At 41.0% G+C, this 19,206-nt stretch overlaps 1 protein-coding gene across 5 annotated transcripts in view; it reads right to left on the bottom strand.

Annotated features, from left to right (window-relative positions):
* Positions 1-2,029: 2,029 nt before the first annotated feature.
* MED13L (mediator complex subunit 13-like) overlaps positions 2,030-19,206 on the bottom strand; it is a 269,139-nt gene continuing 251,962 nt past the window's right edge. For all 5 annotated transcript variants that reach the window (XM_014537703.1, XM_014537702.1, XM_014537704.1 and 2 more), the window contains 8 exons: positions 16,919-17,169; positions 16,587-16,729; positions 13,637-13,795; positions 11,944-12,120; positions 10,543-10,691; positions 7,786-7,947; positions 5,808-5,920; positions 2,030-4,826 (listed from right to left, as the gene is read on the bottom strand). In XM_014537703.1, coding sequence (XP_014393189.1) covers positions 4,694-4,826; positions 5,808-5,920; positions 7,786-7,947; positions 10,543-10,691; positions 11,944-12,120; positions 13,637-13,795; positions 16,587-16,729; positions 16,919-17,169 — 1,287 coding nt within the window. In that variant the 3' untranslated portion in view covers positions 2,030-4,693. The remainder of the gene's footprint in view (positions 4,827-5,807; positions 5,921-7,785; positions 7,948-10,542; positions 10,692-11,943; positions 12,121-13,636; positions 13,796-16,586; positions 16,730-16,918; positions 17,170-19,206) is intronic.

Genomic DNA, 19,206 nt, shown 5'->3' with positions numbered 1-19,206 from the left:
CATCCCTGCTTGTTTAAAAAGAAAAAGAAAAAGAAGGGAGACCGACCCCAGTCTACCTGCACCTCCCCACACCTGGTCACTAGTGCTCATCGAGGAAATAACCTTCCTGGAGAAAAATCAACCCGTTCCTCTTTCCCGGGGACCCAACTTTCCTCCTCACCACCTGCCACTTCTTACCCGCTCCGCTCCTTTGGAGGTTCTAGCCGGAAGCAGTAAGTGTCCGAAGCACCGTTTTCGAACCTGACCTGAGCATTTCAGGGGAAGTGGTGAGACTGACCGGTCTGATTCCAGGCAGGAGTGCAGCGCCCGGGGCAATTGTTACAACCACGTAATTACCGGGCACAACGGTATATTCTAATGACGTCTCATTAGGAATTAATGACATGAAATAATTACTGTTAAAGTGACCTCTCTGTCAAGGGGATATAAGCGAGGGAACCACTTAACACCAAGAGAACACGGTAATAGACTAAAACCGGGCCCCTCGGGGTTCCCGCACGAGGAGATTGCGAAGGTGACGATCTTCTTTATAGAAGGGCTTGTGTTGTATGAAGGACCAGCAGCAGGACAGTTTGCTGTACGCGGCTCATGCTTGGGCAGTGCGTCCTTTATACGGACTCTGCCTTTAAAAACTTCTGTGGACCAACTGCACTTGCTCTAAGGTTTTCACTGGCTTTGAGACCAGTAGGAAACGGAGCCCGGCCCAGGACTTCCTGGGCAGCAGGTGCTGGCATCTCTGGAGGGGTGGGTTGGGGTTTAGCAGAATCCGAGCAAGGAAAATGGCTAAAGGCTACGGTTCCTGAGTACCACATCAGAATTGTTGACGTCTACTTTGCAAAGTGTTTAAATGCATTCTACACATAATTTTCCCCACCTCAGAGTTAGCCACTGGTGCCCAATGGGTACGGCTGGCAGTGAACGCGAAAGAAAAATTCCTAGTACGAATAAAACCATCATCCACTGATTGTTGGATAAAGGTCCACCGATGTCTGAGCAAAGCATGCACGCTAACGAATGCTTGTCGAAGTATCACCTAGTGCTGCCTTTGCAGGGCACGCAGGGTCATCGGACTGACCTCACTACATAGGACCCAGGAAACGTGTTGCAGTTCGTTAGTGATGCACTGAGCTCTTTAATGCTCCCGGCACCGTGGAGTGGTGCCTGGATGAGGCAGAGACCAGTATCCTCTTTGAACTGAAAATAGGGCCTCACTCTTCTCAGTCTCTTCGACGGTACGAGGCCAGCAGGGACACCGCTTTGTAGTTGGCAAAGCTTTTCTCAGGGAACAGTCTTCATCCTCGTTTGTGGAGCGAACAACTGAGGCTGAGTGGCCTCAACAGCTTTAGCTCTAGGCTCAGGCAACCGTAGATTCGGAACAATGTCCTTAGATTCAGAACAAGGTCCATTTCTAAATAGATGGAGGCAGACCAACAGCAGCTTCTCTTGACTTATTCTGACTGTAAGCACTCCCAAGTCCTGGGCCCCCGAGAGCAGGTGGCTTTTCCTACTCAACGGACTCGCAGAGAGAATGTAGCGGGCTCTCCCGCGGTGTGGTGTGGTCGACAGCACGGGACTGTCACCAGTCTGTGAGCCGGGGAACATGACAGGGAGATGTGTCTGTTATTTCTAAGGAACAGCAAAGACAAACTGGCTGGGGCTGCCGAGAGAAAGGTAGAATTACGGCTTGTAGTTTGTTCTAGGATTGACCACAAGCCTAGAGTTGGGACACTATTAAATGTGACCTCCAAACAGCTGAAGAACTAAACACCAGGCTCCTATTCAATGGTGTGTGTGTGTGTGTGTGTGCAAGGGCGCGCGCTCGCTCTAAAACTTCTAGGAGTGAACTTGCACCTTAGAGTATGAGAACACCGTTTGGGAACAGCGCTGGGTGGGGTAATGGGGGCGGTACACATGTATGTCCCTGGCTCCTCGTGAGGACTGTCCAATCTGTAACACAGACACCTTCTGGGTAGGTGTCGATCGTCTTTATTTCAAAGGGAGGATGGGAGGGGAAAAAAGCCACTCAAAGTCTCAGTAATTCAATAATTTATTCCTCTAAAAAAGTGTGTAAAAGTATATAGCTCTCATTCACAAGGTATATATGAATGACATTTAAAATGGAGGCCTTTTAGTATTGTTTCTTTTATCAAAGTCTTTTAGTGTACTGTACCAGCGCTATACTGCAGGGTTTTTTTAAATGAACTTCACATATTTTTGTATTCTTTCAAATTGTTTGCTATATATAAAAGAAGCTCACTGCAAAATGCTTGAAGGAAAAAAGGAAACAAAAAAATTCAGAACTTCCCAGAAATGTACAGCTTTTACATTTAAAAAAGGCTCTGAGATATACATACAGGCATGCTGGACCCCCCTCCCGCCCGATCCCCCTTTTTAGTTCAAACCATGGTAAGAGTTCTGATTTCTGCAGGATTGCCAAAATTAAAAATTAAAAAAAAAATAAAATAACTTCTCACTCTGTAGCAAATCCAGGGCTTGTACATTTCAGATTAATTCAGTAAAAAACTCACAAGTAAAATAATGCATATTTAAGGGAAATATTATACAGACTTTCACACAGAAGTACATAATAAGATTTTTTAAAATCTATTGCCATTCATTTATTTTTGCACAAAAACGTATAAATATGTCACCAGCTTTTCTTAACTTAAAAAACTTAAATAAAAGACACCAGATGAAATCTACCCTTTGCTGCCTTTTTTTTTTTAAAATTTTTGTAGGGTTTTTTTGTTTTTTGTGTTTTTTTTCTTTTTCTTTTTTTGCTTAGAATTGGGTTTCTAGGGAAGAAAAGCCCCTGCATTAAAAACAGCCCATTAAAAAAAAAAAAATTCAAAGTTCTGATGAATTCTGGAAAAAAAAGCAACCCCAAAGTGGTAAAAGATTACAAATATCTACTTTACAATTTGTCTTCTCACCAAGATAATTTTATACAAGTTTACAATCTTCATCATCTTATGCTCTTCAAAAGGCCTTGAGAATTTTTCCTTTCTGATTAAGAAAAAATAGCACTGCAATATTTTTAAAGTCAATTTTACACTGTACACATTAGATACAAATGGTTTTGATATATCAGATTTTTTTAAACCTATACATTGCGAAAGTCAAACCCCCCCTCAATTGGTGGAACAGAGAACAAAATTATCCATTTACAAGTTATTTCTCTGCTTTCACATTCCCACCACACCACTTTTTTAATATAATGTTTTAAACGTTAGATTATTTCAAGAAAAATACTTTTACAAAATCCTATTGTTATTACATTTTCCTTTCTGTTAACACCCAGGACATGGCAGTCTCTTGGAAGAACGTTCATAGTTTGCACGGTTCTCTGCACAGACGACTAGCGCCCAGGCCTGGCGAGAGCACCTCGCGGGCCAGCCCCACACCGCCCTCTGACAACACACCGCCAGCGAGGGCTGAAACGGAATCTGAAAGACAACCCTCTCGGGCCTGGAATGAGGAGTCATAAAATACTTCAATTAGCCACTAATGCTTTAAAAAGGCATTTTTTTAAAAAAAGTCCCACCATGAAGGCTCAACTTCAAGTACTAATTTAATGGTTAAGTTGTAATATTTCTTTGAAATAATATTACTATGGTCCAGAAAAAATTCACCATATTTGTAACTGATTTTCTGAGCAAACACTTTCGATTGTAATATGTACATGAGTCCCCTTTGATCTAATGAGAGGAGAGACCTGGCTTCCAATAAGAATTCACTAGAAAATATATCTCCATGGTGACTATATAAAACTAAGGAAGGTGCGTGCCTCCATGGCTCTAGGTTGGGCTTGACTGCCTTCTGTATAAAATGTTATCCTTCATGAAACGCTGGCCACATTAACAAGGAATGGGCAGAATGCTTACCCAATTTGTTCTTAGCAAAACCTGCTGCTGGATGGTTAGAAATATATTACTTTTTAGGCCTATCTCCCCAATTTGTTTTCACTCCTTTTCTGGTTCTTAGGACAGAGGTATGTAGTCAAAGAATCCTACAGTGGGTCTGAGTTGGGTTTCAGCTACTGTACCTGGTCCTCGCAAATTAAAAAAAAAAAAATCAAAAGTCACAAAAACCCTATGACAAAACAATTTAAAATAAATAAACAAAATGAAGATGTCTCCAGACTTTTGTATCTACACACAGGTATGAAGTTAGCCAAAGCACTCACGCCCCTCACGATGGGCGCACTGGGAGAGAAGCCCACGGTGAAATCATGTACTTGAGCTGGTTCTCATTTTGAAAAAGTCCTAGAATATGGAGTTCAGGTAACCCACAGGCCATACACCAATAACTAGAGGATTTCATCCAAAGGGCTAAACTACCCTTAGTTTAGACAGAGACTGAAAACACAGACTCTTGTGTGCAAAAGGATACCGTCTCTTCTGTTTCCCTCCTAAAAACCATCACCAGCCGAAACTTCCCACGAGCCAGGGGTCCGGGGTGCCCACGCCACACCCTGGCTGGAGTCACTGCTGTGGACGTTTCCGGGTCCATGAGGAAGTGTCTGTGAGTCACTCTGTAAGGAGCACTGCAGAGACAAGACGTGCCTGCGGAGGAGTCACAGTGCAGGCTGCGCAGTGGTCTCGGGAAGAGGGCGGGCACCTGCAGAGGGCAGCAGGGTCCATGACTGAGGCTGCAGGAGAAGGAACTGAGCCAGAGGACAAGTGCTTTTCCATTAGAGTATATTCATGATGGCGTTGTACAACTGAGTGAGCACCACAAAGTGGACGGGAAGGCAGGAGGTGCGGTCCTGGGTGGCCGGATTGCACGTGAGCCAGGACAGGGCGTTGTACTGCTCCAAAACAAACCTGCGGAGAGAAGACTCAGGTCAGGGCACGGGCATGGCAGGTGAGGTGATCGCAAATTCTAACATCCAGGTGTTGTACAAAGAGGCCTAATATCCTCCTGAACTTGCCCCAGGCTCTCTACTGTGCTCCTGCCTTTCACGGCCTCTCTTCCTTCTCGACCTGCCAGTCTCAGAGGGCAGCCACTGGCCACACAGGAACTCACATATGCTGTAAGTATACTAGTAAAACGGGCCCTGCTTTGCAAAGACTTAGCATTTAAAAAACATGTAAAATAGCTCCTGAATATTTTATACTGATTCCTGCTGAAATATTTTGGATATATTCGATGTTAATCCTGATATATTTTTTATATAATTGATGAATTTGCCACTAGGGTTAACCTCACTAATTTTTTTTTATTATGTAATGTGTCTACTAGAAAAGTTTTCATTACATATGTGGCCCACGAGGCCAGGGAAGCCAAAATCATAATGAGCCGGTTCTTGCTGAACTGTAATTCCCAAATCATTTAAGAATCTGAAAACCTTAGAAAAAGCTTGTATATTTTTTCAACATACATGAAGACTACTTATGGCCTCTTAAAATGCAAGAAACTTTGTACACACTTCTGGGAGGTACTCCCAACTATGGGGTTTTTGTAATTAACTGCATTTATAAAATTGATATGAGAGGTTAAAGATGTTTGCTTCCAGACTGCCTTCTAACTACCTGCCCTGACTGCAACCTAGCTTTGTCACCATGCAGCGCCTCCACTATGCAGGAAGCAAGGCAGCTGCACGTGCAGGTCACTGTCCTATTTACCAAGCCCACCGCCCTGTCCGCCCTGCGTCCGCGGGGGCCTGGCTCCAGCTGGCACCGTGCTCCCCTGCACAAGGCGGCATCTCTCCCACAAACACCGCACTTCAGTGAAAGCCCAGGAAAATCAAGAGCAAAGGAAGTAACTCCCAACGGTGCTGCTGTGCTGCCTGGGTCTGCACCCACCTCAGAACATCAGATGTGGTTTTGGAGTCAAGAGGATGTGGAACCCACTGAGAGGTCCGGGTCGGGAGAAGTTCGTCCGTCTGTGCTACAGAGATGTGGTGATGCAGTGACGCCTGCAGAGGAACAGAGACAGTGACCTTCCTGGTCTGGCTGGCCACGGCCAGAGAAAGGGCCAGGCCAGGCCTGCCAGAAGCAGGCGCTCTGAGGGTCCTTGGAAGCCAGGGCACCTATGAGCCTGTGAATTTTAAGCTGCTCAGTAACCCCAATGTGACCCCACATAACTCCATACCCTAAAGTTGAAAATAAAAGCTGGCACTGCCGATGATTACATCGTGTGTCCCTTCAGGTCTTACTCTATTGCCCCACTTGAATACAAGTGGTCACTGGATTCAGGAGGTGCCAGCACACTCCATCCACTATAAAGTCCCCTGTCAATTTTTAACTTAATGGTTTAGCATAGTCTTATTTATTAAATAGCTAAGAAATATAATATGTAAAGGAGAGGCAACAAAGTTGCTGAAATCTTTCTCTTTATTTTTCAATTTTTAGGTTAATGAATTGCTGCTCTGGCAGCTTCAATAGGTGACTGATAACTGTTTTTGCTTTTCAGCACAATTATGAACCCATGGACTTATTTCATCTATTGCTACCATCATTCTCTTCGATGACCAAATGGTACCATCCTTGGGCAATGGAAACCCTCCACCGGGTCCTTTGATAGGACTCTAATAATCTTAGGTAACTTCCTTGTTTTTAAGGATGACAAGATGCCTCAGGTTCAACTTGAATAATTCTTACTTCAGGTCTGGAATCAGTCACCTCTTCAAAGAATTCTGGTTCTTTTGAATGATAAATGGTATTTAGGAACTACAATCATAGCAAAAGAGGTGTGTATTACTACTAAATTGTCATTGCTCCTAAGCCTTTTCAGTAGACAGAGTTGAAATATGTATATATATTTTTAGAGAGGAAAGAATAAATGTAGGGCCATACTGACAATTCTAATTCAAAAATAAAGATTACATGAACTTTCATATAACTTCTTTGATTTCATAATAATATGTTAAAGTCATTAGGAAAAGAAAATTCCTTTAATTATTTTTGGTTTTAACGTTCCAGATGTGTGTGTGTGTCTTATACATTACTACACAGTAATCTATACTCCACAGATAATTACATAAAAATACTTCTCATTTTGTTATGGAAAACTAGTATTCCACTACTATAGTTTATTCAACCAGCCCCTACTGGTGGATATTTCAGCTGTTTCTAATCTTTCACATATGTCATTTTTTGTTTTTGCCAAAGTTTCTTTTGAATAGATTTCTAGAGTTGGGACTGCAGCATCTAAAGAGAAATGTGTAGGTTGTAGAATCTGGCTTCTCCCACAGCCCTGCAACAGGGTTCTGTTGTCAAACCTTTGGGTTTTTGCCAGCCTGTGGTTGAGAAATGGCGTTCTTTCCAGTTTCCTTCATCCAAACTGGAAGTGGGATTTCTTTTGTATTTAACCTTTAATTTGGATTAAAAGTTTCCAAGAAATACACAGGAAGGAGCAAGTGTAAACGTGGAGTTTTCTAGCCAACGCCTGCCCTACTCTGATGAGTGCTGACAGCCCGTGGCAGGGAAGGACAGCGGGCTGCCACCTCCACCCAGGCCACCTGCACTGACAGCAGTGCCATGGGAACCGGGGCAAAGACCATCCACAGAACCCGTGTCCATCCTAGAGGTACCCTGAGGGCTCCACCAAGTCCCCTCCTTGGGTTAATGTAATCCATTTCTTTGAGACATGGTTTTGGGTTCATCTCCTAAATCCACCTCTCCACTTATAACTGTAATTAAAATATCCTCAGAGTGTAAGCAGATGTGAGAGAACCAGGGAACAGAATAAGACCATGGTGACAGAAATTTCTAACCAAACAGCAAAAGTTACTCATCCTCCCCACTCCCCCCAAAACTTCAAATATGATACCAAACCAACCTTTAGGAAGAGGGGACACTGGTTCTGAGCCTGGGGACATGATGACCAAAACCACTGGGGGAGATTCTCAGCTTTGGCAGTTGATACGAAATACCCCAGGGCCAGCGGCTGCTGCTTCAGCTCCTCCGGAGCCTCTCGAGAAAGAAGGCGCTCGCCCTGGCTCTACAGAACAAGTGCCCAGCATGATCAGCGTTTGTTACCCAATCACACGATTTTAGAAATCAACTTAAAAACACACTGAGATGTAACTGACATAAAAACATTATATGAGCTTCAGGTGAACAATGTAATAATTCATACTTGGATATTTCTATCTATTGCAAAGTGATCACACAGTAAGTGGTTGACATAGTTACAACACAGTTTCCTTGTGATGAGAAGGCTTCAGATCTACTTTCTTAGCGACTTTCAAATATGTGACACTATTATTACCTATAGTCACCATGCTGTACTTATGTCCTGTGACTGATTTGTTTTATAACTGGAAGTTTGTACCGTTGACCACCGTCACCCACATTTTATCAAGTCACCCTGTACACTGTGGTGAGCAATCCCCTTTCTGGCAGCATCTCACCCCAAAATGCCAGGTGACCGAGAAAGGTCAGTAGGGGAGGCACTGTCTCTGCTGCACACGGATATCGGAGGGAAAGTACTGCTCTGGCAGAAGGTACCAGCGAAACCAATGACCTCAGTCAATTAAGTGCGAATTTATTTTCTTTGGTTTCTTGTCTGCAGAATGTAGCTTGTTGCGTGGCATTATTAGGTATCAAACAAAAAATGCAGAGAGTGAATCTCTGACAGCTAAAGGCATCTCTGCACTCATGGGCCAGCAGCCAACCCCAAATGCACAGCGCACCTGGCTGTGTGCTGTCCATGACACTGTCAGGACCACAGCCCTTCCCCGCTGCCTGCAGGGTGGACACTCCCGACTGACCTGCCAGCAATGTGAGCTGCTCCTGCAGAAGCTGCGTGAATGCCAGCAAGCCGTTCCTCCCTCACAGGCTCTTGTAAGAGACTCCTGTGCATTTCTGAAATGGGCATTTCCTCACCTCTGATTCTTTTAGCTAGCTTCAAGAGTTAAAAATACTAGTATAGTTTTCATGTAAGCAGTAACAAGTAATCTGTTTTCACGAGCCTTCTGTTTCAAGGGGGGGAAAATCCTCAACTACTAAACCAAGTTGTATTAGATCTGAGATGTTTAAAAGATAAAAACTTACTACAACCTTGAACAAATTCTTTCCCCTGTTGTAATGTCTTCACTGGATATCAAAGAATGTTAATGGCTCAGAAAAAGGAAATGCTAAAAACCTCTCAGGGGTCACCTGGCTATAGGTGCTCTGGATTGAGAAAGGCCACCTGACTAGCTAGCTTCAAAGCAGTGCAGTTTAAACTGTGGCATTCAATGAAAGCCTTTAGGGTCGGGGGCTCCAACAAAGAGAGAAAGTATAGCACATCTCTGTTTCTTATAAAATTAACATCACAATTCAATCACCAACTCTAATGAAGACACTGAATACGATCAGTAGTGGAGGCAGTAGTAGTATTTCCATTTCACAGATAAGGTAACTAAGGCTGAGAGGGGGAACGCTTGTCCAGGGCCACAGAGCTAGTCAGCCACACAGCTGTAACTCAGAGCTATATTTATCCACATCCAGGGCATGCATTCTTAGCTGATGATATGCTATTTGCCTCTAGAATTCACAGTAATCCTAAATTTAAAACTATCCAGTGTAAAAATTTGTGTTCCTATCACAAAAATCTCCAGAAAACTAATTGTCATCAACTGGAAAATGGTTTTTTGGGGAAATAAAGACATTTAGAATCTCTCCTTCCAGACGGAGGAGGTGGGGACAGGCAGTATCATGAGGGCAGTCACGGAGTGGACCTTCCCTGGTTTCACTGCTCTGTGACTAAAGTTTCAAATCTTCTTTCTCTGGTTAAACTCAGGGCTGGCAATAAAAGTCCCACCTGACAGAAGCCGAAGTCCTCTAAGTACACCTTTGTGTCTAAATGAGTTGAGCAGGGTTGCTTATATTTGTCCAGTTTGATACATTAGACATAGCAGTTCTTCTGTGTCTTAACCCCTCAGTCTCTTAATATTTTAAGTAAAAGTACAACAGTGATAAGGCATGAATCCTCAAGCATTTAAACAAAGCATGAGCAATGGCCGAGCCTTTGACTCTACAGTTGATATCCCTATGACATTTAAAGATGAAACTACTTGTAAGCTCTGGTTTTTTCCTTGATACTCTAGCATCAACCTAAACACTTCTCCAAAGTCAGCCTCCTGTGGCTTTCCTGTGAGCTGGCTGCAGAGGAGATGGGGACCACATGCCGTGAGGCACCACAGCACGGAACACAACCGGCAGGCTCCTTTCAGAATAATCACCCATCAAGGATGTGTCCTTCAGTTAACACAGTTACTTTGCTTTTAAATAAGTAGGACTGTCGACCTGGCCTCTGGAAAATCACTCTCTGGGCAAAAATTAAAAAATAACCGGGAAGCAGCAAGTTACCCAAACTAACTTTTGTTAAGAAAACAGTGATTGCACACAACCCTTCCAGCATTAATAAGACTATTCTTCTGAAAAAACGTATTTATCAGGAATAATATACTTCCCCACACTTATTTTTCTTGTTCCAAGGACCCAGACCAACGAGAAGAAAGGTGCACGGAGTAAAAAGATGGCCCCGCCTCTGGACTGTTTTGCTGAAGACTGAGATGGTTTCGCACAGCCCCCTTCACACCATCCTTACCCGGCTGTGCTGGAAGTGAGAGCCCACACCGATTCCAGAAGGAGAGCCGGGGGAAGGGACCGGGGAGGAGTTGGGGGAGGGGAGGTTCCCAGTCATTAATATGCCAATGTCATTGTCCATATCATCTGGGAATGGAAGGTCAAACATGTCTAGAGGGAAGAGAGAAAAAAAACACACAAAAATTTAAAAAATTATCCACATACCCAACTTAACCAATACACTCTTTTTGGGGAGCTATGATTATTACAGGCAGGTGCTGTTAACAAATTAGTAAGATTTAATGTGTGCGTACTGAGTTCAAGGTGCTGCAAATTATTCTTTCACTTTGCACCCTCTCCAGAGATATCCTAATGTGAAGTATTAACAGAATGAAGAAATAAAGAACATAAAATAAAACTCCACATTCTGTACAGACTCCAAAGGTACATAAAAAGATGGCAAAACAACTAAAGAAGCAATTTAATTATTAAACAAAGTTAACATTGACACCATCTAAGAAAACAACAGACTCCATCTATGCAGCCAATTAGCCTCTAAATCCTGGAAGCTGATGAATGCATGTTAATAGGTGTGAACTCGCCCTGAAACTGGAGGCCTATTCCACAAGCAGATCAAAGCACCACGTTTTCATTAAGAAATTCTCTCCCATGTTATAAAAGTAAGATACTCTCACTGCAGAAAATTTGGAAAGAAAAGTACAAAAGAGGAAAACCATCACCCATAACCCAATCACCATGAACACTGGTTCTGATTCTTTTTCTCCTCTTTGTTATTACATTGTGCTCACACTATATATGTATATAGTGTACATACATATAGTGTGGTATCTTTTTACCTTCCCCCTTTAATAGGAGTAAATGCTGGCAGCTGTTAAAAATTCTTTAAAAAATGCAAATAGCTGCATAATATTGAGCATTTATAGTTATAAATAACCATTTCTTAATGAATGCCTTAATATATTCAATCAAAAAAACCTTATTAAGAATAATCAAGTAAAAAGTTGTTTTTGAACAAATTCTCCTCCCAGTGATTAGCTAAAGGCAGTTGCTATCATCATATTGCCTAGTAGTCTTCATACTTTCACATCAGATCAAGAAATATTTATTGAAAGAGTAACACCCACATACAGTACACTACCAAACAGATACTACTTTCTGTCTTTCATGAAAAACAAGAGAAAGTGAATTTCCCAAAAGAGGAAAGTATTTATTTGGTATTGGTAACAGAGCAGACAAATTAAATCTTCAAAACCAAACTGATTCTCCAACCTTCATAAGCCCCTCTTCATACTTCATGTGTTATCACAACACTGAACAGCCTGCAGCGGCCCCTTGACTCCACACCCTAGCTCTGTCTCTTGTGGAAGAAGCTGAGTTCTAGGTAAACATGGTCCCCACTCACCATTGTTGGGGCTAAACCCATCTTCATTGGGATAGTTGGCTGGAGCCACTTGGATGGTTGAAGATGTTGGGAATACCAAGATGTGTGTACAAGAAGCATCTTGAGGGGTGTTAAGCTGAGATGACTGCATGTTTAGTGCAGTACTTCGGCCAAAAACAGAGCCCATTGTGACAGCATCTTTAAAAAAAAAAGTATCAATTCCTTTTGTGCAGGAGTGAACAACTCCAGAAATGACGTGTTTAAGAGGATCTGAGCTGGAAAGATAGGAGTCTGACACAACTGCCATGATGAATACACATTCAAAGTTGAGCCCAAGTGTTTAAATATCTATAAGAAACTGACTCGGAGCATACAGCTACAATAACTCAAGCCTCATTTCATATTGGAAAGGTTAAGATAAAATTGGACTGAGTCTACCAAATAGGTTTTAATTACTTATATAAGAAGTATTTCTAAAAATAAATCTCCCACGTCCCTTCCTTCTGTGGGTGCTCACAAATTGTAAAGTACTATTCTCCTAAATGATACAATTCTGTAGAAATGGTACCATTCAACTAATAACTGTTATAACTAACACTTATTAAATGCTTACTACATCCCAGATTCTGTGCTACATTATTTATTCGTGTCACCTCATTCAATCATCATGGCCACCTCAAGATAAGAACTATTATCCCCATTTTGTGATGAGGACAGAGCACAAAGAAAGTTTTGTAATCTGCTCAAGTGCAGGCAACAATCAATCTAAGGTCTACCGAGCAGGCCCCTGCAGGCCACCTGTCTCACACCCAATCCTATTTACCTTTACAGGGAGCGAGTGGACAGGGTCTCCCATTTGATGAAAAAAATATCTGGGTGGTAAAAACAGTCTTAAAAGTATAAAATTGCTTTGTCATAAAATTATAATAGTGTAGTTGCTAATTTGTAAATAAAAAACACCACACTCTAGCCTGGCCATCGTGGCTCAGTGGTTGAGCGTTGACCTATGAACCAGGAGGTCATTGGTTCGATTTCCGGTCAGGGTACATGCCCGGGTTGTAGGCACGATCCCCACAAGGGGGCGTGCAGGAGGCAGCTGATCAATTATTCTCATCATTGATGTTTCTCTCTCTCTTCATCTCCCTTCCTCTCTGAAATCAATAAAAATATATTTAAAAAAAACCACTCTGTGGCCACAATGTTTTGGCTATCCATGTACTGGTACTTGTTGAGAATTTACTGTGGTCCAGGCACTAAACTAAATGTTTCACCCGTATGTGCACCATTCATCCTCAACTATGTAAGAGAGACTCTAAATATGTTCTCTCAAGGCTGCTTAGAGATTCTGTCAAACATCTATCTTCAAAAGGATATTCAAATATGTATCTTGCTGGTGTCCGTTAATCATTTTTGGAGGGTGATCCTGATAATCTAACAACAAACTGGGGGCAGGCAATAGTTATCAGCCATGACTCTAAGACCTCACAGTCATAGCCAGAGTGTAGGCTCTCTCCAAGGTGTGGTCAATAAAGATAAGAAAATCACAAACTATGTCCCTTGGAAGAGACCAAATGGTTTCCATTTTTGAACCCTAAGTACAATTTTTCTTATAAAAATAAAAAAATACAGATACATTCTACACTTGTCTATGAACTTAAGTTTGAATGAACGAACTGATGTGATGCCTCATTAATGAAACCGACAAGAGATTTACCTGGCATCACTACAAAGGACCCCTGGGGCTCCATGGCAACCAGGCAGGCACTAAGGATAGAAGGAGAGTCTGTGGCAGAGATTCCACACATCCGGCACATGTCCTTGAGCCGTTTACTGATTGTCTGCAGTGAACATTCTCCAAGGAGGATACTCCAATCTGAAACCAAGTATCACAGTTATACGCAGTCTTTACAAATTCATGTTGCTGTGAGGTTTGACTGTTTTACCAGTGTTTCCAGGATTGGGCCCTACTGGGAATGTGGCTTCCCACAGGTTCCTCTCCTTGCTATAAAGAACACGTTACTTGACCTTTATTACACTTCATTAACAAAGAAATAAAGGTCTACTATTCTGTAGACTGCAGCCATGTCTGAAATGGCCTGTGAGCATCCAGGACAGACCCAGGTACTAGGAGATTTATACACTTCAGATGCTCTCTGGTGAGGCCACCAGTCTGTTCTATCCCTCCTCCTCCTTCCCCAGGTCTGGTTCTTTCACAGCCCCTATCAGCACTTTCTTCAGAGGTGAGTACCATTGGGAAAACCTGTTTTGTTTACTGCTTGCCGTAGACTGGTTGTTTCCACGAAAGGCAAGCAGCAGCAGAAGCGAGGGGGAGCCTTTCTTAGAAAGCCCCAAAGCACTAACAAACAATGGGTGTGAGTGAAGTGCTCCAAATGAAGCTGCAATAATTAGGCAGATTAAAAGTTGGCATAAATTTTCTTTCTAATATCTGTGTACTGCCCCCAAACAAATGGCATTATATCGTCTCAGAGAGCTGTTAGGGTTATGTTAACTCTGGGAAATGAAAAGACGTGGTCACACTCCTGCCACCATGTCACTGATGAAATGCCACTCCTGCAGGCTTCTCTAGCTCTATATGTTTTCAAACAAGCAGTTCTCTCCTGAAAGAGAAGGTGAAAGGAAAAAAATTTCCTATTTCATATTCCTAATGAACCTCAAACTGAAGTGGCTGAAATAAAAGTGGCCAGGAACACAAAGCAGTATTTTTTAAAACCACAGAAAAATAAAACAGATTAAGTTTTGTATTTAAAAATCAAGTAAGAAGAAAAAGGTGGTATAAGTATTTCTATCACAAACACTCTGGTGATAAAGAACAGAAATTCACCAAGCTGACTGAAATCTACAGGCTCCTGTCCGATACTATCCCATAGAAGCAATGTGTGCAGACCTCCGATCCCTGAAGGAAGAAGCCATGGGTCAGTAAACTGATTTCCTGTGTGCTAGGCTCTTCTCTGTGTTTTCATTCCTTGAAAGCGCATTTTCTCTCGGTCACACTTACACATTTCCCCTCTCAGAGACAAGAGGAGTGTGCCTTTCTAATAAATCATACAGGGAGGGCAATGGCCTAATAATTTTGCAAAACACTAAGTGATGAGGCTACGTTTTGATCCCCTCTTCTTCTTCTCTATTATATTCTAACTTTCCCCAAGGGTTAAGAGTAGCTCAAAACCTTTAAGAAATAAGATTGACTAAAAGGCATACTAGAAGAGGAGATAGGAAATCTGACAGAAATAAAATGATGAACCCCCTAATGTAATAGGCCTCCAGGCTACTGATATCAGATTCATTATAAGTACAATAGTCTTTAAAAAATGAAAAGGGTACATACTATCTTCTATTAGTCTACAATATAATTTATTACTAAAATAATGTATGTACAATGGGTTTCTAAGAGAACACTTATTTAATACATATTATATATTTGTATAATTGCTGTAACACCCTAATAACTCACTCAGGCACTTGCTACAATGCAAGTTATATCTGTATCACTTATTTGTGGAATCCCTGAAATAAAATATGTTTCATGTAAAAAATAAATAACATGTGCACCCTAATACAAGCGTCAACAAACCATGGTCCCAATGCCAATTCCTGCCCGCCAAGTTTTTGTAAATAGTTTTATTGGAACACAGCCTCGCCTATTTACTAAGGTGTTGTCTATGGCTGCTCTGAAGTTACAATGGCAGAGTTTAGTAGTTGTAACAGTGACCAGCTAGCTTGTAAAATAAAAAATATTAACTATCTGGCCCTTTATAAAGAAAGTTTGCTTTTCTGCTCTAATACACATGCAAGCACAAAACCACCTGTTTTTGCTTTTGTGCTGACCTTAGAAAGAAACCTCTCCCATCTCTATGCATATATTGAACTTTTTATAGATGTGTCATTAATTAATAAGACTTCTGAAAGAAAGCTAGGCTTTTAAAATTGTACAAGTAGCTGCATTAGGTTAGTAAATGAGCTGGGCTTAAGGTTTGGCAAGACAGCTGCTAGTGGTCAACTGTGTTACGTTAGTTACTTTCAGTGCTTTGTGATGGTTGTATTTGCAAGAAATGATAAGCAGTTGGTATATATATCTGGGAATTCAGCTTCCAGACCGAAGAATATCAGAAAGTGGCAAGGTGAATAAAGACCGTTCCAATTTACAACCACTGGTCCTTTTAAATCAGGGTTATCTTGCTATTGTGCTGCCAAAGCAAAATCTAGAAATACAAAACTTGTCTCTGTCAACCACTAAAACAAAGAACAAAAAAAACTGAAGGCTGTTCTTATATATGACTTCTTCTATCATTAGTAACCTCTGACATAAAATCTGTGTGAAAACTGACTTGTACTTTTCTTTGAATCAATATAAAAAAAGCATTAGAAATTCTAATATACTGAGTATGCTTTTTATATTAATAAAACATTCTCTGTTTTATACAGTGGGGTTCACTATTTAAGATTTTCTTTGATTGAGTACATGGTTTTGTTGCCAATGAAAAGTTTAAAAATCACTGGTTTCTTGTACACTTAAAAGAATGTGAAAATATAATCTGCTTTATTCTTATTACCAATTCTACAATTTTCTCCCTCAGCTCAATGAATGCATCAGCTCAGCCCTTTTCCATTGTTTCTTGTGCATATTGCCTTCAAGAATTTCTCACCTTTAAGCTCCCCATGGCCAAGACGCCCGAGTCGCCCAATAACAACTCTCCAGGGTAGAGATGTCATTTGGACAATACCTATGCACCATTCCCATAACTTCTGCAGTCCAATTTTACGTGCAGACACTTTACTCTTCCGTGATCTAAACAAGAAAAAAATGGGGAAACGGTCCCCAAATGAATCAAAGTTATCACTCGGACAAAACCAACAGGATTCCAAAGAACCCACCCACACAGTACCCAATGCATTTAGAAAGAGAAATGAGAAAGACTTATATCTCAAAAAGGCACAGCATCACTTTACATGCACCACAAACACCAAGGTTGCTCACCTGTTTGGTAAAGCAATATTTACAATGCAGGTTTCTAGTAACTCCCCATGGAGGTCAGTGCAGGAAGCCAAAAGCCAGCGCTGATCATGAGACAAACAATAGCCCACAAAGAGCACATTGTATTTCTGGCTCGCTTCACCAAGTATCTCTCCCAGCTCTGTCTGCTTGTCTTTGTTTGGGGCCTCTGTCTGCTTGTCTTTGATTGGGGCCAATATAAAAGGAGGGGAGTAAAGCTGGATTGGGCTGGGCCGCTGAAATCAAAATCAAAATCAATATCAGCACAAAGCCACTCAACTTCATGTTTACAACACAACCCAGAGCAGCACTGAATGAAACCAAGAGGGAATAATGGTAACAGACTGCCCCCCACCAACACCATATATATAAACAGCAATGATAACACAGGCACCGAAAAGACTGTTTAATGATAGAAGCTAGGGCATCCAACCAAACCAGTATTTCCTTACTAAAAGAAATAACTATTTTAGAAAGTAAACTGGCCCAACTTCATTAGTCATTAGAAAAGTGGAAATTAAAACCATAATGAGACACCACCACACACCCACCAGAATGTCTGAAATAAAAAAGACAGACAACACCAAGTATTGTTCACAATAGTGTTAATCATGTTAGCTGCAAACAGAAAATGGCCTAAATACCCATCAACAGTACTAGTAAGATGGATGATACATTGTGATATAGACGCACAACCAGAATATTAAACAGCAAAGGAAATAAAAAAACTACCACTGAAAGCAACAAAAAAGATGAATCTCAACACTGAATAAAAGAAGCCAGACACAAAAGGTTATAAATTATATGATTCAATTTATATAAAAGTCAAAAAATAGACAAAACTATGTTGTTATAAGTCGGAGTAGTGATTACTGCTGGACTGACAGGAAGGGATCAGAAGGGAGAGCTTTTGGGGTGCTTGTTACATGGTATGTTTACTTAGTAAAATTCATCAAGCAGTACACTTAGGATTACTTTTCAGCTTGTATATTATACTTGTGTGTGTGTGTAATTTAAGAAATCAAAGCAATAGCTGTTATCCAGGACAAACATTTTAGATAAACTGTGATAAAATTTAATCGACTTTTCAATATTTAATAAACATCATCTATGCTATGACATGGATGAACCTCAAATATTATGCTAAATGAAAAAAGCCAGACATAAAAGAAGATATATTGTATGATTCCATTTATATAAAATGTCCAGAACAGGCAACCCATAGAGACAGAAAGTAGATTAGTTGTTGCCAGGAGCTGGAGGAAGGGCAAAATGAGGAGTGACTGCAAGTAGGTATAAAGTTTCTTTCTGGACTGATGAAATGTTCTAAAGTTAGGCAGTGATGATAGCTGCAAACTCCGTGAATAAACTAAAAATCATTGAACTATGTAATTTTTAAAAGGTGATTTTTATATGTGAATTATGTTTCAATAATTAAAAAAAAAAGAGTCCAGTCAAGGCTGCCTGAAAAGTTTTGTGTGAAACAACAGGTTAAGTGTCAAATATATGAGGTGCAATAAAAAAAGAAAAATAAATATCTGAGATGCAATAGACAGCTTGTGATAAGTCACTAGGTAACATATTCTTCCCAAACTCTGTTTTTAAGATGCTGGATGTTCTATGAAAAACAAAAGTGATACTAGTGGAAGATTTCTTCTAAAACTTGCATGATAAATACTAAGATACAGTCTTCCTTATGTGGAAACGTGCTTGCATGAGACTGTACCACTGTGGAGAGTTAGACTTCCCAGAAGCAGGGGCCTGGTGGTTTGGTTCCCCACCCGCTGCATCCTCATCACCTAGTACAGGGCCTGGCGCACAGCAGACACTCGGCTTTGTTTAATGAATGAAAGGCGGTATTCTAGCTGCAGACTGAGGGAGAGGCAGCATTTGGCAATTCATCATTACTGCAATGCAAGTAAAAATGTACAAACCTCAGTAACTATTCATAACGTTTGGTTTTCTTTTGTTTTTAATAAACTCAAGTGATTTATTTCTCTCTTCCTGTTTCAAAGCAAAAGGGAAAAAAGCACATTTTTTCACTTATTTTCTTCTAAGCCTCACTTTATCTCATAAACTCCTGATGGCGCTCTGCCACAAAGTTATAATCTTTAAAAATGTTACATCATGCCTTGGGATATCCTTTACTCTCCTCTATGAAAATGCAGAATACTATTAATTACCATTTGAAGTTGTGATAAATTCTTATCAAAGCATAAGAAATGACTGCATCTGAACTGTGGAATAACCACAAGAAGTAAAAAAATTAAGTT

Source organism: Myotis brandtii, unplaced genomic scaffold, assembly GCF_000412655.1.
Source record: "Myotis brandtii unplaced genomic scaffold, ASM41265v1 scaffold181, whole genome shotgun sequence".
NCBI lineage: Eukaryota > Metazoa > Chordata > Mammalia > Chiroptera > Vespertilionidae > Myotis > Myotis brandtii.
The sequence above is the reverse complement of the archived record's forward strand: the minus strand, read 5'-3'. Positions and strand labels throughout refer to the sequence as shown.